The sequence below is a fragment of the Euprymna scolopes genome, chromosome 29 (assembly GCF_053919585.1).
Source record: "Euprymna scolopes isolate OS-2025 chromosome 29, ASM5391958v1, whole genome shotgun sequence".
Taxonomy (NCBI): Eukaryota; Metazoa; Mollusca; class Cephalopoda; order Sepiida; family Sepiolidae; genus Euprymna; species Euprymna scolopes.
Genome location: NC_136510.1, coordinates 26,163,703 through 26,190,503, shown reverse-complemented (window position 1 = coordinate 26,190,503; position 26,801 = coordinate 26,163,703). Strand labels below are relative to the sequence as shown.

Here is a 26,801-nt window from a genome sequence, read left to right as displayed (position 1 = left end):
GATTATTACCAACATGCATGGCTACAATATTTTGTTTCAAGTTGTTTTTTGTTTTTTTTCATCATTATTATTCTGATCGGAAAATAAAATATTTCTATTTTTCATCAAAATTGTAAAATTTAACTTTTCATCTTTAATGAAAAAAAAAAAGCATTTTAATTTATTCATGCCATAAGATCCTATGGGCGGAGCATAAAATATACCAAACCAATAATAACAAATAACGTATCCAACAATATTAGTGTTAATTATGTATAACAAAAAAAAATTTTTTTTTTTTTTTAAATATGGCATATCTTAAAACCTAACTGCAATTGCATGGATCGTCCTATTTTTGCTGTTAGATGTACGATCTTACAACTTATCACTGAATATCCCTGTTTATTATTACACATATTTTATATTCACTATTTGTTACTACATATTTTTATCTATTATTTATAATAATATAAACGTAGATATAAACAAAGGGCAGGTAACTCCCTCAAACGCTCAGGCAAGCATAACAAACACCACAGAATCGCTAATAAAATTAAATCAACAATATATATATAACTCCAGGTTAATATTTTCCAGAGGTAAAATAACCAATAAAATTTTAAGGAGTTTAATACAAGAGTGCTCAATACCGAAGTAAGGCAAGATATATTTTTTATTTGTTTTACATAAGCATTAATATGTCACTACACATTCATGAGCAAGTTTCGGTCAGCCAGTTACTAGTAACCTCTTCAGGCGATATTGCTTATACAAAAAGCTCAGTCAGTAATAACACGTAGAAATAAATAGTGACATACAGTGCTAAGTTGTAAGACTGAAATTTAAAAACAAAAATATAAATAAAGGGTTCCGCTCAAAGTTCTGTGTAGATTCCCATGTTTGACAGAAAGATTCACAAGTTCAACAAGATACACCTGAAGAAGACCGGAGGATACATCAGCCGAAACGTTGTGAAAAATAACACTGAAGATGAGAACAATAGTATGAAAAATCCAAATATGAAGAATCAATCCTAATCTAAAAAAAAAAAAAAAAAAAAAAAAAATTCAGAAACGTAAGAGCTGGAAAATATTTGTGCTATGACCGAGGCTCGACTATTGTTCACAATTTTTTTTTTTTTTTTTTAAACTAAAATAAGAAACACAAAGGCTAAACATCCGGTTTATTTATTTCCTTTTAACATGAAAAATTAAATATATTTTAGGAAAAAAAAAGTATATGTATGACATTGAGGTTTTAATGGAAAATATGATACAATTTGGAAAAAAAAAAAAAAAAAAAATATACATACAGATGGCTCTACTACGGGGCTGGGAGAAGATGGGGGATTACATTATACACAAGAAAATATACGGTTAGTAGAATAATTTTTTGTTGGATTTTTAGAATGGTAATGCCAATTGCTACAAGCAACAGATTCGTGAACATTCTGAAAATTAATTTTAGAGCTGAAAAGTTTTGGGTTTTCTTTTTTTATTGTTTTTTTTTTTTTTTTTTTAGACAAATATCAGATTGAAATCAGCATGCATACAAACGAGGAGGGGGAAGATGACATGGGTGAACTGGGTGTGGCAGAGGTCATTTGAAGTCGGGCATTATAGCCCTTCCCCCTTGCTCCACTCCCAGCACTTTTTTTTTTAGCCTATCTTGGTAGACAATCTGCATAAAACTTGGCCTTCGCTTTTATGTCGTCAAGGTATATCTGCATCTGCCGCTGTAATTCTTCAAGGTCAATGGTCAAACTATCAACCTCAGATGTGTGTTTGTTAAAATTCTCGACAACACCTGGAGAAAAATAAAAATTAAAAATTAAAAGAGAACAAACAAAAATAAGTTTGCTTGGATTCACCACATGAGTGGTGGAGGGGCGGCAGACACCCCACGGGGCCCGGGAGAGAGCTGGAGGGATGGCAGACACCCCACGGGGCCCGGGAGAGGGCTGGAGGGACGGCAGACACCCCACGGGGCCCGGGAGAGGGCTGGAGGGACGGCAGACACCCCACGGGGCCCGGGAGAGGGCTGGAGGGACGGCAGACACCCCACGGGGCCCGGGAGAGGGCTGGAGGGACGGCAGACACCCCACGGGGCCCGGGAGAGGGCTGGAGGGACGGCAGACACCCCACGGGGCCCGGGAGAGGGCTGGAGGGACGGCAGACACCCCACGGGGCCCAGGAGAGGGTTGGAGGGACGGCAGACACCCCACGGGGCCCGGGAGAGGGAGGGAGGGACGGCAGACACCCCACGGGGCCCGGGAGAGGGCTGGAGGGACGGCAGACACCCCACGGGGCCCGGGAGAGGGAGGGAGGGACGGCAGACACCCCACGGGGCCCGGGAGAGGGCTGGAGGGACGGCAGACACCCCACGGGGCCCGGGAGAGGGAGGGAGGGACTGCAGACACCCCACGGGGCCCGGGAGAGGGACGGCAGACACCCCACGGTGCCGGAAGAGGGAGGGAGGGACGGCAGACACCCCACGGGGCCCGGGAGAGGGAGGGAGGGACGGCAGACACCCTACGGGGCCCAGGAAAGAGCTGGAGGGATAGCACACATCCCACAAGGTCAGGAGAAGGACAGACAGACATCTCATAGGAGTGAGTAGAGTATGTTTCGCACATTTGCTTTATATATTCAAGTACAGGTTTAGATGAACGTTAAAAGATCATTTTAGAAAATCACACAAAAAAAAAAAAGTGAGACTTACGTTCAAGCTCTCTGTTCCATTTGGTTGTATTGACTGCCAACTCATTGGCCCTTTTCTTTAACTGGTTTGCCCTTTCTTTAGAGGCGATTGTTGAATTGTACTTGTTACGAAGCATCCCAGATGTTCTGTTGTATTTCGCTTCCAGATCTTGAGCAATCTAAAAGAATAAATAAATAAAAGTATTTAAACAAATGAATCATTTCCAAACAATTATTCAAAAACGCAAGCATTTGAACGTTTTCCTCGTTTCACAGAATCGCATAAGACAAGGCATGAAGCCACTTGATCAAAAGAGCTAAAAAGAACATAGGATGATTATCACAAAAACAGATGATGCCTATTGACCATAGTCAGAATAATGACTTGATGAAGACAACTATGAAGCCCGATGATTGCCATCATGGTCATATTATGATAAAAAAAAAAATTTTTAAAGAAAAATTAAAGAAAAATTTTTTTAAAAAACACAAGACCAGTTGTTGATATAACTCAGTCAAGCTGTGTGTGTGTGCATGAGATACCATCCTGTAGCATAGAAAAGACCATCAAACGGGCTGTTTATGTTGATCCTCAGTTTATCTTCTCAACAGGATCTGTTCTCATCTGACTCCAAGACTCCAATCTCTCCTTCGGAAGATTTCCGAATCACCACATGCTGTCAGCTAACTGATTTCTCCTATTATTATTTTTGGAATTCTGAATATCTACACACTTGTCTCCATAGATACTATACACATGACGTAATAAAAATACGTCAGCATTTAACGAAAACTATTCTAAAATTTTAGTAACGACTTTCTTTGAATTTATCAAACAATGCAATAATAAATCCGTTCTAATAGTTCATTTTTGAACACATTAAACATTATCTATGAATCTTTATCAAAATAGTGACGTTTGAATTTTAACTTTTAGTCAAGTAGAAAATATTTTTTTTAAATTTAAGAGATTACTTTATTTATTCGGACAACTGTTCTCATCTGGAGTGTTATTCGCACAGCATTTCAGTTGATGTAACCTTACCCTCATGAAGTAAATTAAGGGTTCTGTTCGAAATTCCCGAGTTCGACAAAATACATCTGAAGAAGGTTGAAGATTATATCAATCAAAACATTGACAAAATAACACTCAAGATAAGAACAGTAGTCTGAAGAACACGAATAACCAATCCTCATCTAAAAAATTCAGAAACGTAATAATTGATTCCTAAATTTATTGATTCAAGTCTTTTTTTCCTTACCGTGACATTTTTTGGCACACGGCTCGGTATTTGCATATAGCATGCTCTGTTACAAGCGGATGTAGGCTTGTTGTACATGTCACTGCAGTAATTTGATTATTTTGCATTTCTTTATTATCTATATAATTATAAAATTAAAATGACCTTGTAACGAGTGATGTAACCCACTTTCTGGTTTACGACATCCGGTTGCGCATGCGCGCATAAACATTAACCCATAACAACGTAAACAAATAAACACAAATCGCTTCTTTTGCAGATTGACCTGCGCATTGAAATATTAACGTGATTATTTCAAAATTATTATTTAACATGGGAAGAATGGGGGTGTTTTGCAACTATTCTTTATTACAACTATACTGCCGCTATTTTCTTACAACTAAACAACTTTAACCCGTTGACAAACATGAGAACAATTGTAGTAAAGCCAAGACTACTACTACTCTCTAGCCATCCCTTTTCCTTCCTTCCTTTTTTTATTTTTTGTTTACATTTCTAGATACAAAATAGTTGTGTGAGAATGGTGAATTTGTTAACACATTTACTAATCTGTTTCAATATTAGTTTTATTTTATTTAGGTTTTATTTTTTTGCTTCAGGTTTTATTAATTATTTTTTTTTGTTAAGATTTTAAATTTCTATAACTTGGTTGAAGGATTCCAATATGGGTTTTTCATTCTTTTATTTCTCATCGGTAGGTTCATGTGCATTTTTGTTGCTAAATGACTTTCGTCAGCGTTTGATTCATAGGAAGATCATGTTTAATTTTCAATTTTTGAGTGATTATTCAGAAAAATGGGTAACTTTACACAAATAGGGAGGATTTTTTTTTTCATGTTTGAGTGATCCATCCGTGATTTTTCATTTTAATATACTTTCATAGAAATGTTTCTGTTATGTCAAAAAAAATAATATTTTCTTTACGTCACAAGTGTCACGCTCATACATGAATTCCATAACTAATATAACATATGACCCAACAGGTCACGGGTAGTCTATATTATAAAAACACACTGCTAGGAACATGATTTGAACCTGTGCAAACATTGCTCAATGGATTTCGAGTTTTTATTAATTTCTCCATCAAATTAACTGAATTACAAACGTTTCAGGTGATGAGCATGTCTATATGTTTACACCTGTATATGTATATGATTCACTCCTAAACTAATATACCAATCATTATGAAAACGGCTGTTAATTTTAAGGATACACACTATAGGCTATATATATATATATATATGCAAATAGGAGGTAGAAGTAAAACTTTTGTAAAAGTTTAGCTGCCTCCAATATTTTTTTTTAGATTTTAATAGAAATTAGACATCAATTAATAAATATTCCCTAAGTTTAATTTATTTCAGAAGTTCTGAACAACTGCCATATGCAATTTCAATATCGAAACTAAGACTTAAGTTTTTTTGCAATAACACTTATTCAAGTTCTGAGTACCCTATATAGTTCATTTGCTTGGGCAGTTCTCCATCAAGAGCAGTACACATAGACAATGAAGTTCATTGCAAGATAGCCAAGGCTAGCGCTGTCTTTGGATGACTGAACTACTGTGTGTGGCGTTAAGGAATTCGGCTACAAATTTCAAGCTGTGATTTTTATCATCCTCATGTATGCCTGAAAAACTTAGATCATATATGCCAGACATGCCAAGAAACTGAACCTCTGTAGATTTATGAAAACTGAGATACCAGACAGATTTTAACTCTGGCAAACCTCCCGTCAGTACACATCATGCAACAACAAGGTCAGGTTTGTTGAACAGGTCATATATACTGCACATCCGATTCAAGACTCCCAAAACAGCTTTTTTACAGTGAGCTGTCCAAATGAAAAAAGAAACTATAAGAGATTCAATGACACCCTGAAGGTCTCCCTCAAATTGTTCAGCTTGTATTCGGATTCCTGGGAAAACATAGCAGAAGACAAATGTTTCTGATGTACTGCAAGCTAGAAAGCAGCTACAATTGCTGAATTTGCATGCATTAAAGAATGCGAGAGGAAACGTACTGTTAGAAGACAGAAGTTTGCTACAGAATCATTTCACAGGTATCCTACATGCGAGAGATACTTCAGAGATCAAATCTGACTGACAATTCATTTCCAAAGCAACGGAACAATTGCATGATCATCTTTGCAAGTGATAGACGAACATCATCACTCCCCATAGTGCTCAATGCAATTTGCTAATTTTTCAGGTATCGAGCAGCAAACTTTGGCACACAGCTCCAATGGCACTCGAGCAATGGAAGTTTAAATTTTTCTTTAAGTTAAATGATACATGGCTTGGCTTAGTGGACTAGTCCTTGAATATGCCCAAGAGGAAAAGCCCAAAGTGGTCAAATCTGTCGAATAAATACATAGCTATTTAAATAGGAAATTATCAAGCTGCATTGTTCATAATTGTTTTTATATCTTAGTGTTTACATTAATCAATCACATTCGAGGTAGTACCCTCTCTTTGCCTTATTTGCAATTTCCAACAGCTGAACTCCTTTCAAACAAAGGCCGGATACCTCTTCATTTGAGAGGTGATTTGTCACTCCCCAAGAGTATCCTGAGAGGAAGTAATAATTCCAACGAATCCGATGGGTTAGTTAGCCAGAATAAATACTAATTTTATATAAAAGCAACAGCAAAAAAACTAATCAACACATTTAACTTGATGATTTCCAGCAGGAATGGAGCATTAACATTTCTTTGTAGCTTATTGGCATAGATATATATTTCATACTATGAAGTATATTTCCATTGAACACTGAAGTAAATACTGAAAAATATATGCACAATATATATATTAACTCATAATATACAAGTATATACATAAAATAGTCACAAAAATTATATATATATGTATATATATATATATATATATGGTTCGGCATGAACAATTATATAATTTTATTTCAATGCAATAAAGATAACATGGAAGAAATAGAAATTTATAAAGAGTACACTTTAGTCTTTTGCAACACAAAACATGTTTATTAATGCATTTATTAAAGCTGTGTGTGCTCTCTGTAGAGTTCAATACACTTTGCTAACCCTTCAGGAACTGAACTGCATACTTCAGAATTGATAAACAATGGCAACTTGGATTTGTTTCTCAAGCTGAACGATATTATAAAAATATATCCCTTCTGTGTTCAAATGATATGTGAAAAAAAAATGCTTTATCAACAAAGTTATAAAACAAAAACAAAAAATATATGGTTACTTATGACGAACCTTGCATGTTACATAAGGAAAAAAAAAAAAATCAAGTCATACCTTCTCGGCCTCAGTGGCTGTCTTCATGGCTTGATCTGTTAATTTCATAGCAGTAGATAGTTTGTCTTGACTTGAATAACGCTTATGATCCAGACTGTTCAATCTATCTTTAAGCAATTTGATGATTTTTAATGATTTTGATGCATTCGTGGCGGCATTTGACATGACATCCTCAATCTGAAAGAATTAAATAAACACAAATAAACATTGAAGAGATCAAGTGACAACAAGGTTTGTTTTATTTGATTACAATTTCTATTTTAGTTAAATTTTTCCGTTTTTTTAAAATTCCGTTCATCCCCAGACAACTGAAGTGTAAGGATCCAAATGTCAGATTTGTAAGAAGTCAATTTGGGTGAAAAGTTGATTTGGTTAGTTGTTTTTGTTTTACAGCATATCAACCCTTTTCAGGTTATTTAATGCCGAATCCAATTAAGCAAAAAAATAAAAAATTTATAAGTTCTAGATTTTTTATATCTTCAAGTACCTATTCATAGCGTTTGATTTAGTTGTCTTGTTTTTTGGAGGGTTTTTTTTTTTTTTTTTTTTTTTTTTTTTCAAAATCTTTTTGGGTTATGTTACGTTGAATTTAACGATTAAAAAAAAAAAATTGAGGTTTCAAGGCATTTCTATCTTCAAATATTTATTCATAGGGTTTATTTGAGTTAGTTTGTAGAGAGAAGTTAGTTTTGTTTGCTTGCTTGCTGCTTGAGGAGATGTTTAACTAAAATATCAAATCTCAATTTATTTCATGTTGGAAAAAAAAAAAAAAAAAAAACTTTTCTCTTTTTTTTTATATTTTTGAGAATAGTTTTGTTACTCCCAAAAAGGAGAGAATTTCATCCAAGCAGCTGTTTTCAGACACATTCTTCATATTGTTAGATTTTAGATATTGTTTTCTTGCAGTACCAAGGGCTCTACATTCTACAAAAGATGTTTAATAGCGCAAGTTTTCTGACAGAATGGACATTATGGTTGCTACTCTTGTTTAAGTATGAAGAAGTGTGCAAGTTTTGTATGGCCAATATGTATTTTAGATATAATTACTTGGTCCTTTCCAGATTTTCTAGGAGTTGATCTCCATTCTTCTAATATTCTTTTGATTTGATATAGTTTCTTATTTGTGTTGTTGCTGTCATTTTTCATAAAATATTTGATTGATTCTATGTTTAAAGTCAGTACAGGGAATATTAATTGTATTGGAGTTCAAGTTTAGAGCTTATTTGGTTGTGAAGTCAGCTCTTTCGTTTCCTTTTATTCTGATGTGTCTTAGAATCCAGCATATGATTATTTCTTTGTATATAAATGAGTTGATTCTGTTTAGTAGTTTGATAATTAGAGGGTTTTCGAGTTTTTTGTTATTTAGTGATGTTAGAACAGAGAGTGAATCTGAAAATATTAGAAATTTCTTATGTTTATTTTTTGTAAGACATTCGGAGTGAGGTCAATAGCACATACTTCAGCAGTAAAAAATGAAACTTTCTGCTGGAAGGGCCTTTCTTAGAGTTGTTCCATTCAAAATGGCAGCACATGCCATTCTACTGTGGTCTTTGGAGCTGTGAGTAAAAATTTGTAGACGGTCAAGGTATTTCAGAAGAATATCACCAGTTTTTTCTTGGTAGGTATTAGGGTGAGTTTTTGCTTTAGAAATATTTTGAACTTTTGGAGAATCCAAGGTGGAGTTTCAAGTAGGATGTGTTCCTGGATATTTTCAACAGGCATTTCTGATTCCTGTAGTATTGACCCCATTCAAAGACTAAAGGGTTTTATAGCTATTATTTTTGCTTCAAATGACTCCTTATATCTTAGACCGAATGTAATTTCATATGCTGGATTTTTTTTTTTTTACATAGGAATCACCACTTACCAAGGCCAGGAGGCCACTCGAGGATAAGGGTTAATGGATATACATTAGTCAATGTGGTGCCTTTAATTTAGTGTAATATTGGACACCCAGTTTGTGACTCTTTAGATTTAAAGGAATCTCATTAGCCTCTGCATGAAGACTTTCTACTGGGGCCTTCTAAGAACACCAAGTGCTAATATCAGGCCTCCATAGCAGATTAGATCTAAAATCTTTAGGTTATAGTTTCTAGCTGATTTGTATATAAAACTACCATAATGCAGTTTATCTTATATAGTTTCATTAAAGTTTCTTGGTCTGATCCCACCTCTGTGTGAGCTATCACACGTAGTAGTTGTAGTCTTTTATTGCAACTACTTCTTAGGTTCTTCAGGTGGAGGATGAATGTCAGGTTTTATCAAATATAAATCCCAGAAATTTGTGTTCATCTACAGTGGGGATTACCGTTATTCTGAGTTTAAGTGTAGGGTTATTGTAACGTTTTCTCTTAATGACAAATATACGCATTTAGTTTTTAATTGGGAAAATCTATATCCATTTTCCATTTGTTTAGGCATTGTTGGAGTCTGCATTCAATAGTGCATATATATTTTGATCTGCAAGACACCATGAGATCATCTACATATAAGGATACCTCATCGCCAGAGTCAAAATATTTCACTATGCTGTTCATTTTAATGTTGAATAGCACGGATAATATGACTCCCTCCTCCTGGCTCAGTGTAAAAGAAAGTGGATCCAATGCAAACCCCAAATTTGATAAGAATCCCTTTATAAATTGCGAGAATCTGCCTTTTAAATCGAGATTACGCAAATCTCTCATTTATTATTCTATGTAGAGTCACGTCATTAAAAGCCAAGTACGTCCAAAGATGGAATACTGCTGCCATATCTGGGCAGGAGCTGCTAAAAACAGCCTATCCTGCCTTGACAGAGTACAAAATAGACTTCGTGGTTTAGTGGGGGATGCCTTTTCCTCTACCCTGCAACCTCTCTCCCACAGAAGAGACGTTGCGAGCCTGTCCTTGTTTTATCGTTATTTCCATGGCAGGTGCTCGTCTGAACTCCAATCTCTGGTCCCCCCTCGCCAATCTTTCACGAAAAACACCCGTCTAGCTGAATCCACTGTGAAAAATTTTCCCCACTCTATATCTGTGCCTAAATCAAAACACGGATTCCATGAAAAAAAGCTTTCTTAGAACTGCACGCCTGTGGAACTGTTCCATCTGCCTGCTTCCCTCCGGACTACAACTTGGATGTCTTCAAGTCCAATGTTAACAAATTCCTAATGAACCACCCCCTTAAGTAAACACTTCAGCAAATCTCCTCACTAACGTAATGTACTTGCAATAACCCTTATCCCTGAGTGGCTTCCGGGCCTTGATAAGTGGTGATCACTGTAAAAAAAAAAAAAAAAGTCTTTTTTAGCTTGAAAAAGATTGCTGGTAAGTGCTCATTCCTGATAAATGCCTTCCTTATAGCGGTTTCCAGTCAGGCTAGGTGATTGGTTGTACTTTTATTATGGAATCCGCATTGTCAGTGGGAAATAAAGCTGTCATTTATTATTCTCTATTACTTTACATAAGCAGCTAGTCAATGAGATGGGTCTATAGTTTTGCAAGTTTGAATTGTCTTTTTGTGGTTTTCAGATTGCTGTTATTGTGGTTTTTCCTCCATAAGTCCAGGAATTCACCTTCTGTCCATAATTTGTTATAAGTTCTTAGTAATTTTAGTGATTCTGTAGAGAGTTGCCGCAAGAGTTTGTAATGGATTTCATCTCGTCCTGTGGCTGTGCTGCGGGATCTTTTAAAAGAATTTTTAATTTGGTTAATGAAATAAATTTATTGTGATCTCGGTTTTTTTTTATTTAAAATTTAGTTAGTTTAATTGTCATAAGTTTTGTGTTATGGTTTTGATTGGATGAATTTTGGGAAAAGGTTTCAGCTGGTAAGTCTATGTCCTTTTTATTAGTTACTCTGGATTTATTTTTAAGGAGGTGCTTAATTGGTGTCGTTTGATGTTTACCTGCAATTTTTTTTTTTTTTTTTTTTAAATCATATCCCATATGGCTCTTGGTTCCAAGGAGGAATTCAATTTGCTGACAGTTTTCCAGCATTCTTTTTTTTAGTTGCCTTAATTACCCTATGAGCATTCGCTCTGTTTAGCTTGTATTCAATCACATTTGAAGTTGTGGGTTGTTTTTGGAATTTGTTTAAAGCCATTTTTCGCAATTTGATGGCTTCCCGATATTTGTCATCAAACCGGGCTCTGCTGAGCCTGTAAGATGCTGAGGTTTTAGGGATGCATTCTTTTGCTATTTCAATTAGTGTTTCTGTGAAATATTCTACTGAGTCGTTTGTTTCAGTGTGATTCAACCTATTCCTACATTTTTCTTTGAATATTTGCCAATTTGCCTTATTTAGTTTCCATCAGAGAGGTTTTTCACTGTTGGATTTTGGGCTTTCTATCAGTATTGAAAAAGAATCGCTGCCACAAGTGTTGTCATATACTTTCCAGTTAAAGTCCATATGTATTGATGGGTAACATAAGCTTAGGTCAATAGCTGAGTGGTTTCCATTAGTTGGGTTAAAGTGTGTAGGTGCACCATCATTAAGGAAGCATGTATCATTTTTGTTAATAAACTCTTCCAATGTTTTGCCCTTTTATTAGTGTCTTTACATTCCCACAGGATGTTATGACTATTGAAGTCTCCTAGTAAGATAAAGTTTAGGTAATTGATCAGTTTTTTTTTTCCAATTCATTTCATTAAAAAAGGTTTAGATAATTTAGTCGTTCAGTTTTTTCATGTTTTCATTTGGTGGGATATACAGAGAACATACCACCATTGTTTTATGTAGAGTGGAGTTAATGGCAATTGCTTAGATGTTGGTGGTTATGTTTATTTTGATGTGGGGTATATCATTTCTGACTAGAAGTGTTGCCCCCGCCCCCAGAAGTCCTGTCCCCAGTGTTATGAGTGTAATTAAATATTTGGTAGTTAATAATATTGATGTTGTCTTCTTGTTTCAGGAAGGTTTATTGAAGGCAAACTGTTGTGGGGTGTTATTGTGTTAGTAGCAGAAGTAGTTTTTCATATTTGTTTTCAAACCGCGTCAGTTTTATTGGATTGTTTTTTTTTTTTGTACCATAATTGTTTGCATGATTAGATTCTTTGCATATCTTTGGAGCTAGAGGGTTAGGGTTAGGGTTTTTTTTTTGTTGGAGTTTGTGTTTTTTGTTGAGGGTTTCGTTGAGTTTTTTTTTTCTTTTCTTTGTCTGGCTCTGGAAGTAGATCTTGGTTTTGCTTGGGAAATTGACTTGGGTTCTTGTGTTGTATAGTGGGGTTTCATATTAAAGAGATATGACGGGGGGGGGGATTCATATTGGGACAATATATATATAACGGATATAACGATGATGAGAGAGAGAAGACATTTATACAGTTCTGGGATGCTTGAAACTTCATATATATATATATATACTAACTGGAGATGTATACGAGTTCTTAACACAGAGGAGGGGGAGACATTTCTTGTGATAGAGGAGATGGGACACATAACACTTGGAAGGATTTACACAAGAGTTCGTTGTAATTGATGATTAACACATTACCTTTTCAGTGTTGAAAGATGACACACAACAACAATTACAAAAACACAATGATGATTATTCATTGGACCGGTTGAATGATGATGACGTCAGGAATTCACATTTGGGATCTACATAGTTTAATGTTCTTCCTTTCGCTTCCAAAGGACCGACTCCAACTCAACCCAACTGCTCTCGACTCTACTCTTCTGCGGATTCCTCTGGTCTCTATGACTGACTCTAGCTCCTATATTGAGAATCCCCCTTCGTCTATGACGTCAGAAGTGTTTTCCAAACATGACCAATTCACGTGGTTATGCATGTTTTTCCAAACACATTTTTAACAACAAAAGAATTCTCAACATATAATTCTAACCTATATTTTTAACAATATATTTTTAATTTGTATTGTTCATTCTTTAGCTGACATTTTTAATATTCAGTTTTCTAAAAGAATGAATAATCAATTCTTTTTACGATATAAACAATATCTAACTATTCTAATAGAATTTAACAATAGACTAAGTTCTAACATTCCAATTCTTAACCTTGCCTACAAGGTTCGAGTTTCGGCTTATTCTAATCTCAGTTTCACCTATCTAATACGCTTCTTATTGACATGGAAAGGGGACAGACTTTCCCTGTAACACTTTGTTATTTTCTCAACTTTTTGGATTCGTTTTCTAATTTATTTTTTTTTTATTTTATATATTTCCTGTATCATCAGTTTTCATCATTTTCTAATATTTGGAAACTATTTTGCACGTCTATTGCTTGAGTTTCTTGTTTCCTGGAGTGTTCTTTCTTTATTTCTGGTTTTATTGATCTCTCAATTGTTTTGCATGTTTCTGTGATATATTTTTTTTAAGTGCTTCAGTTGTAGGCGGATTCTTATTCTTGTTTCGGTTTATTATTTGTATTGTTTTATTAGGACAAAGGTATTTTTCTTTGAGGCTATTTTGGAATTTGGGCCATTCTTCATGGTTCAATGAAATTAGTTTATTAGCTCTTGAAATCTGTTGCATATTTCGTTGTGTTGGTGTGGCCTATGTGTTTTTTTTTTTTGTCTTTTTTCAGCATATGTTTCATCTTTTATGTTTTACCTTGCGCGAGCCTTTTCAAGTCTCACACAAAAACACGCATTCACATTTTAAGCTATATTACTTGTCATATACATACGCACACACGAACATACGCGCCCACGTCCACACACATACACTCACATGTATATACACACACGCTAACGTGCACACGTACGCACACAGATGGACGACGTCACTTCCTTTCAAAGAAATACACACATGCGCAAAAGACCACCGGAAACTAGTATAAAAGGAAGAGACAAGCTGTTTCCATTCCTTTTCAGACCAGCTCTCGAACTGAGAGGTTGGGCTAACCAGCTGCCTCCCTTTCGGAAGGCGTGCGCACGCTCGCACGCATCATGTCCCCTGCGACTATGTATGGGGCACGAGCTAACAGACCGTATGTACACATTCTCACTCTTTCTCTCTCTATCTACTACTGGTCCCTGAGAACATCTTCGCGTAGCTGACTGCTAACTGATGTCAACTCTCTATCCTTTTCTTTGTCTACACGCTGAACTATCGTTCCCATTTTCCACTACGTCACTCACTTTTCCCACGCGCGAACAAACGTTAGTGACCCAAACGCGAGATGAAAACATTTCCTTTTTCTTTCTACACCACCAATCCTGCAACAAACGATGGTTACACCCGTGCGGACATGAACACATGTTATATCTAAAACATTCATTCTTTCAACAGTAAATAAACAACACGTTCATCTAATCCATCAATTGAGTTTTTGTTTCCTTCAATTCCATTCGTTTCATTATTCTTTTGTAGCGAGTTAGGGTATTATTATATCCTGGTCTGCAACAACTTCCATTATTTCTTTTTCTTTGCATATATTTTACATATTTTTAAGTATGAAGGATGATTTTCTCTGCAGTTTGTACAATTCATTGGTACCCTCTTCTTCTGAGTAGTCTAGTTCTCTATCCCCACACTTTCCACATATTTTTTCCCTCTGCAGGTATCCTTGTGGTGTCCATACTTACAGCAATTAAAACATCCTAGAGGAACTGGTATATAGTTCTATACCTTTACCTTTAAATAACCAATTTTAACTTCTTTTGGTATTGTTGGGGAATCGAAAGTTAGTATATATGTATATGTTGCAAGCAGCCTACCGTACCTTTTTATACTTATCAGTATGTGGTTGATCAGTCCTTGTTTTTCAGTTCCTTTTTTGTTTCTTCTTTCATTGCTAGAGATAACTTATAGCTTCAGATCACTCCATTAGATATAGTCAGTCAGTACTTGTACAGTTTAATCAAGATATGAAAAAATTAAAATATCGAAAAAAAAAAAAGGTTATATTGTACGTATCCATCATGGAATGAACTTCTCAAAAAAAAATTTCCCTTAATTTGATCAAGTTCTTTTTGTTTGTTTTTACAGTAAAAAAAAAAAATTTGTTATGATACCAAGCAAAAAGTAGTCATGTTTCGATTTTTAGGAAGAAAAGCTAGTATTAAAGATGGGGAGTATCAGTGCTTTAAACCGACTTATCTCCTCGTGGCATGTTAAAAAAATTCAAAAGATGGCTACCTTCATTGCGCTATCATAAAAACATGTTTTTCCACTGTAAAAAAAAAAAAAAAAAAAAAACACTATCAAATTAAGTGAAATTTTTTTTTCGGAGATCTTCAGTTCAAAACGGATACGTACAATATAACCTTTTTTTTGATAATTTCATTTTTTAATATCTTGATTAAACTGTACAAGTACCATTCGATCTTCCATGTGCGAAGACCCTGCATTTGTATTCATGGAATTTATCTATTTTAAGTTTTGGGCATCTTTTTGGTTGGTGACTTCTATTAAGATGTTTCCATTTTTTTTTGTTTGTTTGTTTTAGGAGTGCTTCTGTTTAGTATTTTCTCTATTAGGAATGATGATAACTCACCAATTTTTTTTTTCTTTTCTAGTAATTCAATAATCAGGAATCTTGGAAAATTTCTTTTGTGGATGGTAAAGCTTTTCCATTATTCTCTCATCCTCTGAGCTGAAGAGATCAGAGACATCTGAATGGTTTCTTTTCCAGTATTTCGTGCTTGAAAGGCAGTAGTTTTTATTTTGGTTTTCCATAAATAATTTATTCATTTTCATCTATCAAGCTCCCCATCCACCTCAGAGTCCATAGTTGGGACATGGCAAGGGGAAAACCCATTCGCCTTGCTTATGTCGGGGTTACATGAATAACATACTCTTTTGATCAGTAAAATCTCAAGCACTTTCTATTGACTAAATTATTTATAGCTGAAAGCAGATGACTGACCCTTAACCATCGCTTGCCACTATATATTTGGGGATAGTGTTAAGTGAGAATGGGATAAATATTTTAAGTTTGGGGTGAATTATATATAATGGGGCTTGACATGGCCAGCCAATAGATCAGATCGGGCTCTCTGACCTCCCGTCTAGCTAAGTAAGGGTCAAAGTGGTGTGTTAGGGAAGTTGAGATGCTTAAATTAGACCTCCAAGTCCTTCAAGGTTGAAGGTTCAATCACCAGTGTGAGTGACACTAAAAACACAATTGCGAATTAATTAGGATTTCTACCTAGTCATAGAGGATGGAACGAAAGCAGGCTATCCCCATGGATTAAATAAACAGTTCCGTTCAAAATTCCATGCAGATTCCTAGAATTCGACAAGATACACCTGAAGGTCTCAGGTTACATCGACCGAAACGTGAAAATAACACTGAAGAGAAGAACAATAGTTGAAAGAATCCAAATAAGTAACCAATCGTCATCTCAAAAAACAATTATATTTGGTTTCTTATCCAAATGTTTCAGTGGAGAATAAAATTTTTAAAACTAAAAAAAAAAGAAAACAAACCATTAGAAGATCATCTTTGGCATTCTTGATATCATCTTGGACTTTAGCAATGGCCATTGCAGCTTTTTCTTGCGACATTTTAGCTCCTTCCAGCGCTTTCTGAACCTTATCGGCAGTTTCCAAAACATCTCCAGCTTCGGAACTGTAAAAAAAGTTAAAATAATCAAGAACAATAAAAAAAAAAAAAATGTTCCAGCAAGATTTACTGTGTGAATTTAAAAAAAAAAAAAAAAATGCTACTGCTATTTACACTAATACAATGCCTATAAAAAGCCACGCATTTATGTGATTAGAAACTTGCCTTCTGATTCATTGTTTTTTCTTTTTTAAGTTTTAGTCTTTGTCAATACTTCTGCATCTATCGACTCACGCATTTTATGAAGTTTCTCAGGTGTGCCCAGCCGCTGATGAAAATAACCGAATATGGCAGATCTTATTGCTAGAAACGCTTAGGTAGAAATGGTAGAAATACCGAATCAATGAAAAATCAATAGTATTAAGCTTTAGTTAATAAAAATGCAAGCGGTGTCTTTTTTTTTTCTTTTAAAAATTGGAAGAAATAAAATTTTCATTTTAATTCCTGCAAAAAAGCAAAACAAAAAAGTAATGTTTTCATGCACCCCCCCCCCTCCCCAACAAAAAGAATATAAGAGGATAGTGTAACAGATCTATCATCACTGGAGAGATTGAAGGATTTCAATACCTTACAGTGAACCACAGTCTGCATTTCGTAGACTTTTCAGTGACGGCTACAACAAACCATATGGAGCGAATGTGGAAGGAAACAAAAACTAATGCAAAACCAGCCAGGAATTTTTTAAAAGTTACCAAACAGTTTATGTGGAAGAAAGAATTTGGGTAAAAATGCACTCAAATTGCAGTCAACACCATATATCAAGTTAAATTAACTTTGCCTGATACACCAAACCATTTTATATTCTGTGTTAGTATATGCAATATCAGTCGCAAACTTGACTAATTTACATAATAGATTAAAAATGAAGACATTTTTATTAATTATTTGTAAATTTTAAATTCAATGATTGTTCTGTATTTTAAAATAAATAGTTTTTTTTTTTTTTTTTTTACACAGTGATCACCACTTATCAAGGCCCGGAAGCCACTCAGGGATAAGGGTTATTGTAAGTACATCACGTTAGTGAGGAGATTTTATGAAGTGTTTAATTAGGGGGGCGGCTCATTAGGAATTTGTTAACATTAGACTTGAAGACATCCAAGTTGTAGTCCGGAGGGAAGCAGGCAGACGGAACAGAGTTCCACAGGCGTGCAGTTCTAAGAAAGAAGCTTTGCTCATGAAATCCGCGTTTTGATTTAGGCACAGATATAGATTGGGGGAAATTTTTCACAGTGGATTCAGCTAGACAGGTGTTTTTCGTGAAAGATTGGCGAGGGGGGACCAGGGATTGGAGTTCAGACGAGCACCTGCCATGAAAATAACGATAAAACAAGGATAGGCTCGCAACGTCTCTTCTGTGGGAGAGGGGTTGCAGGGTAGAGAAAAGGGCATCCCCCACTAAACCACGAAGTCTATTTTGTACTCTGTCAAGGCAGGATATGCTGTTTTTGGCAGCTCCTGCCCAGATATGGCAACAGTATTCTATTTTGTGATAAGATTTGATTTTCTGGACAAATATTTAGCATTTGTGCTAAAATTTTATTGTCTTTAAAGTAATTGGTTCGTTCGTTGTTTTATGGCATATCAACTCTTTTCAAGTTATTTAATGCCGAATCCAGTGATTTTGAAGAAAAATTTTTAATAGAATATATTTGTTTTTTTTCAAGTCGGTTTTTATTTAACCCATAGTTGGGACCCTAACAGGTACTACCACTCTGGGTCAGAGTGGACCTGAGAGCAATGGCAATTAAAGGGTGGCTCCACACTCCCCAAAGCTTGCAAGTTGGGGCCTCACCATCGGATATAGTTTAAGGTCATATCCAGGAAATTTTAAAGTAAGTGGAACAAAGAAATTGTCATTTTCAATTGCAGTTTAGTGAAAAAGCAAATTGTTTTATTTACTGCCACAAAGATATTTTATACAAATAGAAGTAAAAAAAAATGGCAAAATATAACTTTTTTTTGACAGATGATGTAATTTTTATTTTTATTTTTGACAGATGATGTAATTTTTATTTTTATTTTTGACAAAAGATGTAATTTTTATTTTTATTTTTGACAAAAGATGTAATTTTTATTTTTATTTTTGACAGATGTAATTTAAAAAAAATTTTTTTTTTTAACAGAAGTAATTTTTTTTAATTTTTTTTGACAGAAGATGTAATTTTTTCTTTTTTCTTTTACGGAAGGTGTACATTTGTAATTATATAGACTCACCTTGCTTTATCGGCCCTTTCTTTGAGTTTACGAGCTTTGTTCAAATCCTCATCAGTTTCGTTAAGAATCTTCTCAATATCAGTCAGTCCTTTAACTGTTGCGTTGATTTTAGCTGCCAAGTCTCGAATTTGGTCTGGAGTCAGGGAAATTTTAATTGCCAGGGTTTCTTCAGCAAGCTGAAAACAAAACCAAAACTTTTTTTTTTACAAACAAAAAAAAACAAAAATTTTAAACTATCATGCATCCCTGTATGTTCTTATATTAACATTACAATGACCATGGGCCAACATGGTCATCAAATAAGAAGGTCAGAGCAGCGCCAAAGAAGTAAAATAAAACTTCTCGAGCAGTTTAGATCCTTTAATAGTAAATGAACTCTGTGAGAGGCGTTATATAGACGTTTACCAAATAGATGCGAAAATAAATGTGATTAAGGAATCAACAAGTGTACTCTAGAATATTTTACTTCACTTATAGTTCAGTATTAAAAAAAAAAAAATAGGCTTTAGAATCGATGTTACATCCGGGTGTGAGTCCACTTCTGTGGTTTGGGGCATTTAGTTTTATGTTGTTGATGAATAATCTTCTAAAAAATGAATACAATGTTTAATTTTTTTTTAGTGTCAAGAAAAATTTTTTGGACTTTGAAATGAGGCTTAAGATTTTTCTGATTCTGATACCGATTCCCTAAAAATTCTGATTTTTCTGGTTCCGATTAATCGCCCCAACACTAGTTCTTATATCAACAAAAGTGTATTTTAAATAAATCGTAATGCAGAAAAGATTGAATTCAGATCTACATTTCGTTTTTTTGTATTGATACAAAGAAGAAGTAAGAGCTATTACTCTTTGAAATACTCCGATTGCTACTCATAGTCAACACAGGACCTTTCTTTTTGTTTAATTAGAAGCCTTGTGTTTCTCTACCATAAGTAAAAACAAAATCAATTTCAAAATACATGCATAATTATAAGAAATCATTTTAAAATCAAATTCAATACTGAAAGGTTTTTTCAATAAATAGAAACCAAAATATTTCAATTAACTCTAACCTTCAGTGAGTTAGTTTTTCTTAAAAATGGTAATCAAATATTTCTGCATTGCAAAGAATCATAGAATTGAAAATATTTTTAAAAATCATTTTTTAAAACTAAATTTATTGCTAAGAGATTTTTCTTTGAATAAATAAAAACAAATCAAATATTTAGGTCAACTTCAATCTTTGTCAGTAATTATAAACATTTTTTTGTCTTTGTCGAGCAATGAAAACAAATGCCAGTGATAGAGGCTCTCTCCTGTTGTCAAATAGAGGCAATTATTTATGTCTTTTATGTGTAGAGACTACATTGATATGTGCGTAAGAGTAGCAGATACAATATTTCCACATTGAAAAGCACCGTGAAATCAACACAAGTTTTAGCACAATAAAAAAAATCATAATCAGTTTAATATCCGATAATAATAGCTAGATATTTATTTGTCCCTCTTTCTTTCAGATTTTTCTTAGTCTCCTTCCAAGAACTGAACCTGCTACCTCAAATTTTCTGCATCTACTAACACATGAACTCTTATTCATTCTTGCAATGTGGCCATACCTTAGCAACGCCTTATTGCCTGAAATAGCAACGCCTTATTGCCTGAAACAGCAACGCCTTATTGCCTGAAACAGCAACGCCTTATTGCCTGAAACAGCAACGCCTTATTGCCTGAAACAGCAACGCCTTAAAAGCAATGATGTTATAATATAATAACTAAGCATAACACCTTTTACTCCAATGATGCGATTAAACATTAAATAACCTGAAATCTGTTTATATGCCACATAAGACTATTAGAGAGCGACAAATCATAATGATGATAGTAACAAGTTTTATCATTAATAGACGGGTTATATGATTTGAATAACTTGCCTTTCTGATGTTTTCTGGTTTGGCCTTGTCATTGCTCAAGAAGGCGCTCACATCCTTAAGGAGTTTCTCCAGTTCTGCACGAGCTTGTTCAGAATCATTCTTTGCCTTGATGGTTTTATTGTAGACAGACTGAACTTCGATTTTGGCATTTTCTGTCTCTTCTTTGGCCTCTCCAAGCTGAATAGGAAAAAGTTTAAGATTCTTTTGAAAATAGTATTTACAAATGAAAAAGATATCTTCCAGACAGCTTTTTAAAGCAAAGCTTGTGACACATATATATATATATATATATATATATAAAAAAGTGTTCAACATTTAAAAAAATCTTGAAATGTTTCTTATTAACTTTGAATTGTAAAATTAATATCAGAGTATTTTTTTTGGGGGGGGGGGGGCATAAAATATCTGTATGTATAAAATGACTTTAGAAATGACATTGAAAAGAAAACTAAAAAGGGGGAAACAAGGGAGAAATAAAGAAAAAAGGACAGGCGAGGAAATAAAGGACAGAAAAGGAAAAATGAAAATGGGAAAAATGAAAGAAAAACAATGGAAAGGAAGGAAAGAAAATAAAAAAAGGAAGGTAAAAGGTAAAAGATAAAAATGAAAAAGTAAACAGAAAAGGAAAAAAATGATGAAATTAAATGCAAATTAAAAAACTAAAATAAGGAGAAAAGGAAAGGTGAAAAAAAGGAAAGAAAGAAAAAGTTAAGAAAAAGGTAAAGAACAAAATAAAAAATGAAAGAAAGAAACATTTTCAATAAAAAACTCAAAAGAAACAGAAAAAGATAAAAAAAAAAATAAAAACGCAAATTACAAACTAAAGGAGAAAAGGAAAGGTGAAAAAAGGAAAGAAAGAAAAAGAAAAGAAAAAGGTAAAAGACAATAAAAAATGAAAGAGAAAGAAAAATTAATAAAACAAAAGAAAAATAGATTAAAAGATTAAAAAAAAAAAACGAAACTGCAAATTAAAAACTTGTTTAATTATCTTTCAAATCAAACGCGCAAAAGCCAGGATTGAAAACCTGAAAACTCACTTTGTTCAAAATGTTTTGCACTTTCTTCTCCCTTTCTGCCAATTTATCTTTCGCTTCATTCGCCAATTCCAATGCTTTGTTAGCTTTTGTGACAGCGCCATTCTCACAGCCAAAACCACCGCACTTGTCACAGCCACCTCCTCCACAGAGGCTGTCACAGGGATCACCTTTCGAACCGCAAACCTAGAGAGATGTGGAATAGAAAAAAAAACAAAAATGTTTATTTACTGTTATTTATAGTTACTGCTTACAACAGCACGTTTGTCAAAGTCAAGTAAATATCTTACGAAGAGATCTTTCTCGAAATATTATATTACACGGACATACCACCAGACCGACTTTCCCAGGTGACCACTGTGCAAATATAAATATACTGCCTATATGAAATATAAAAATGTTTATGTTATTAAATAATCAACCTATCCCCTTTTTCCCCTGGTTTGCTTTGCTCCTATCTTTCCTAGTTTGCACCCCCCCCATCTTTACTCCAACTTTTGTGGATCATTTTTACAAGAGATTAAGGCAATGTATAAAGGTTGCAGTCATGGAAGAACACAAGAAAAATTCTGCTTAGGCATTAAAAATAGTTTTATTTTGTCGTTTTTGTTATATATTAGTAGGTTGTCCACCGTCGTCCAATCATAAAATACGCTTAAATATTATATTTAATAGAGATTTCATATTTATTATTTATAGATCAATTTCTCTATTGCTTGTTATATTGCACCTAATATATATCAGAGATTTAAAAAACAAAAAAAAAAACCAAATGACTTCTATGTCATTAGCTGAAATCAAAAACAAACCATATAGCTTTCCAAGCCTTATCTGTTAACATATTAAATCCATACATATAAAGAGATTAAAAAATAATGTTTAACCTATAATTTAATTAGCGCATGTGCAGAAAAAAAAAACGTATAGTCAACGTATGCTTAGGCCATGGTCAATAATTTTTTTTTTTCTTTTAATTTTGACTCCTTAGTTATTTTACCAGCTAAAAACCAAATCGAAAGTGGGCTACAGGTCCAAATATCCTATATATCAAATTCAACTTTGTAAACCAAATATTCAGAGAAGAGTTTGGTAGAGACTTTTCACACACACACACACCAACAAGGTCACTCATATTTCTGCAAGCTAGAACGTTCTCATCTTAAATTCTATGCAATTATGCAGAAACTATCCATAAATAGAATTAAGCGTAAAAGTAAAATAAACCGATTATCTAAGCCATAAAAATGAATAAGTAATTAACATTCAGTTTTAAAAGAAATATGCAAATTAGTTAACCTTCATGTAGTCATTTACATATTCATTATTGAGTATTTTTTTTGGGGGGGGGATAATTTTTATATAGAAAAAGTAGGCTTTTAATATCAATGTCAGAGCGAGAAAAAAACTACTTCATAGGTATATAGATTACTGCTTGAGAAATCATTTCCATTAAAAATCGAGTTAGCACATTGCATCTAAAATTGAGAAAAGCACATTCATTCAATTTAGCTTTTAAACACACCATCAGGTAAAATTTGGTGAACATCTTGTTTTGCTTCATTTTATTCATATAATGTTGACACTTTTCCAGTTTTTTTTTCTCAATTTTAGATGCATGATACTAACTGGATTTTTAATAGAAGTGATTCTTCATTTGGTAATATACAAAAGCAAGAATATAAAACTATTTTTAATGCCTGAACTGATTTTTTTCTTTGTGTTCTTACATGGCCGTAACCTTTAAACATTACCCAAATTAAATGTCTGCTACACATCATTTATATAAGTTTTTGCTTTTGAAAAACCAGAAGAACACTACTTAAAGTCCGCTGTAAATAGTGTCCTGTCAGATTCAGTTCCTGATATTAAACTTTATCCGTAATATAACTTCTAGCGAGTTTTCAGTTTTCCAAATTTATTTAACTATTAAATTCTTAGGTGAAAGTACAGATTAGTTAACAAAGCTCCCTCTATGTTAAGAATGGTTTTCTAAGTAATATTATTTCAGCACAGTAAACCACAAAAGATTATTAGAAAAGCCATTTTTAACAAGAGATTTGTTAACTAATCTGTTCTTTTACTCAACAATTGAAAAAAATAAATATTCGTACAAAATTTAGTAAATTGGCAAAAAACATTCATTCTTTGACCATCAACTGGGCCATTTTTTGCAAGGAGGGGTCAGTTTTTGTGTCGACATTTTTGCAACGTCATTTACGCCTCGTGATCTAAATATATGTAAAAAAACATGTCATTTCAATGGCCCGTGACATCACAAGTCGCATGGGCGAGACAGTTAACGTGTTTACTTTTTTTTTTCCACCTCCTTTTTCTTTCGCGTTACAGGTTCAAGCTTGACTACTGAAGCTAATTTTTTGCTCGCACGCTATTTTCGTATTTTTAGGAGGTTGTTTGCTCAATAGCCTTACCATACCACCTCTCCACACCCAGGCAACGCCAGGTACCCTTGCTACAAAATTTCATACTGAATTAAATGCAAAAGATGAGCTTATTTGCTGCAAAAACAACAAGGTGAAAAACACCTTTGTTAAAGTTAATTCAAGTTTATATAACAGTAGCATCCTTGCTGCTGTATATATGCCTTATAAATGAATAAAAAATATAAATAAATTTATAAATAAACTTGCTTTATATATATATATATATATATATATATATATTTTTATTACATTTTCACCCCAAACAAGGCAAATTGTCACTGTGGTGTAGGGGGCTACTATCAGGGGCAACAACTACTGGGGTACTATGTAGGGACTTGGGCAGCAAGATGTCAGTTCACGTTACACTTGAACTTCTGCACGTCAGTACTGTTGGGAAGCAGGGACCTGGAATGGAATTCCAGAGTCTAGCAGTTCTGGGGAAGAAACTATTGGAGTAAAAAGATCTTTTACATCTAGGGATCTCCACAGTGTGGGGGTGGGATTTAGCAGCCTGTCGGGTTTGTCGAGGGTGCTCACGTCGTGGGGGCACAAGTGATTGCAGTTCGTTAGAGCATTCACTACTAAAATACTTGTAGAAAAGGCAGAGGGATGCAACATTTCGTCGATGGGACAGAGGCTGAAGCTTAGATGCCAGTTCAGGGCCTATCAGGTTTGCGACTCTTTTGAACCTTGTCAAGGAGCGAGAGACTAGTAGCAGATGCACCAGCCCAGATGTGACAGCAATACTCTATACATGGGCGAATAGTGGCCTTATAGAGGTACAGGATACTTTCGGGTGTTAGTAGTTTTCTAGCACGGTAGAGAGAGCCCACCTTTCTTTCAGCGGCCCTGGCAATGCCTTCAATGTAATTGTTCCAACTCATGTTTCCTGTGAACGTTAGGCCAAGGAGTTTGAAAGATGTACTCTCAGATAAAGAGTCGTTGGCCATTGCTATAGGTGGTAGAGAGGGTTTCTTGTAATTATTGAATGAAACTAGTTTAGTCTTGGCAGCATTGAATGTGACCAACCACTTTTGTCCCCATTCCACCACAGATTGGAGGTCTTTCTCTAGTGTTTCTGCCATTTCTTTAGAAATGTGTTCATTCGTCTTCCTGTCATGCCTGCCATAGAGTGTAGTGTCATCAGCATATATACCCATCTCAGAGGCAATTTTGTCGGGGAGGTCATTTATGAATATCAGTAACAATAGAGGTCCAAGATAGAACCCTGGGACACCCCCACATTTATATCATATTGTTTAGATGTACGACCGCCGAGGACAACCTGGATTTTTCTCTTATCTAAGAAGGATTTAATTATGTTAAGTATGCTACCAGTGATACCGTATGATCTAATTTTCCTGAGGAGACCCTCATGCCATACCCTGTCAAAAGCCTTAGATATATCTAGAGCTACCGCTCTGCCCTCTCCCGCTTTGTCCAGTGAATGGTATATACGTTCAGAGATTACAGTTAAGATGTCTGCTGTGGAACGGGCTTGTCTAAATCCATATTGTTTGTCAGTCAGAAGTTTAGCATCTGTAAGGTGATGGACTAGAGCATGGTTAATTAAGGTCTCAAATATTTTGGCAAAAAGTGGGAGGAGGCTAATGGGGCGATAATTTGATGGGTCAGTCCTTTTGCCAGAATTCTTGAATACTGGTACAACAGAAGCAGTTTTCCAACAGCCCGGAAAGCAAGCTTTATTAAGGCATTTGTTGTAGAGTTTGGAGAGAACTGGAGCTACTTCGGCTGAGCACTTTTTTAATAGCACAGCTGGGATAAAATCGGGTCCACATACTTTTGAAGTGTCAAGGTTTTTTTATGATAGTATGCACCTGAGCAGGGGTGGTTTTCAGATCGTCTAGCGTGGCGTCTGTCTGCATAGGAAAGTCAGGTAGGGGGTGGTTGGAAGGGTCCAGTGTGGAGTTTGAGGCAAACCGACTGGCAAGCATGTTAGCCTTGTCGGTTGCTGAGGAGACAACCTCGTGATTGTTGGTTAGTGGGGAAATTGTTGATTGCCCATTATTTACTACACTGTTGTAGATTTTCCAGAAGTCTCGAGTTCCTAGTTTTTGTGCTTCGATGCGCTTTTTAGTGGTTTCCGTAAATTCTCTCTTAGCTGTTGCTATTTCTTAACGTTATTTCTAGCTTCTTCAGTCTGTTTGAACTGGACTTATGTCGGTTAAACCTACGGTATGCATGCTGCTTTTGAGCAATGGCAGTTGCGCAAGTCGACGTAAACCATTGGGGAGAGTGGGGCTTACTATAAAATTTCCACATGGGAACATGGGCTTCGATTGCAGTTTTGAACCAGTCAGTGGTCTCGTTTGCACACTGTTCAGCAGGGAGAGAAAAAATGTTTCTCCATGGGGCATCTCTGATTAGTTCCCTGATGGCTTCCCAGTCAGCCTTTTTATAATATCTCGTTTTGAGCACTGGCTCTTCAATTTTGGCTCTAGA

General features: G+C 34.9%; 1 protein-coding gene across 1 annotated transcript in view; it reads right to left on the bottom strand.

The window, feature by feature from the left end:
* Nucleotides 1-1,150: 1,150 nt before the first annotated feature.
* LOC145252555 (laminin subunit beta-2-like) overlaps nucleotides 1,151-26,801 on the bottom strand; it is a 392,333-nt gene continuing 366,682 nt past the window's right edge. Inside the window, exons 24-30 of the mRNA XM_080112108.1 lie at nucleotides 21,901-22,083; nucleotides 20,864-21,040; nucleotides 18,954-19,129; nucleotides 16,601-16,742; nucleotides 7,223-7,399; nucleotides 2,701-2,857; nucleotides 1,151-1,785 (exon numbers count right to left, since the gene is read on the bottom strand). Coding sequence (XP_079968234.1) covers nucleotides 1,643-1,785; nucleotides 2,701-2,857; nucleotides 7,223-7,399; nucleotides 16,601-16,742; nucleotides 18,954-19,129; nucleotides 20,864-21,040; nucleotides 21,901-22,083 — 1,155 coding nt within the window. The 3' untranslated portion in view covers nucleotides 1,151-1,642. The remainder of the gene's footprint in view (nucleotides 1,786-2,700; nucleotides 2,858-7,222; nucleotides 7,400-16,600; nucleotides 16,743-18,953; nucleotides 19,130-20,863; nucleotides 21,041-21,900; nucleotides 22,084-26,801) is intronic.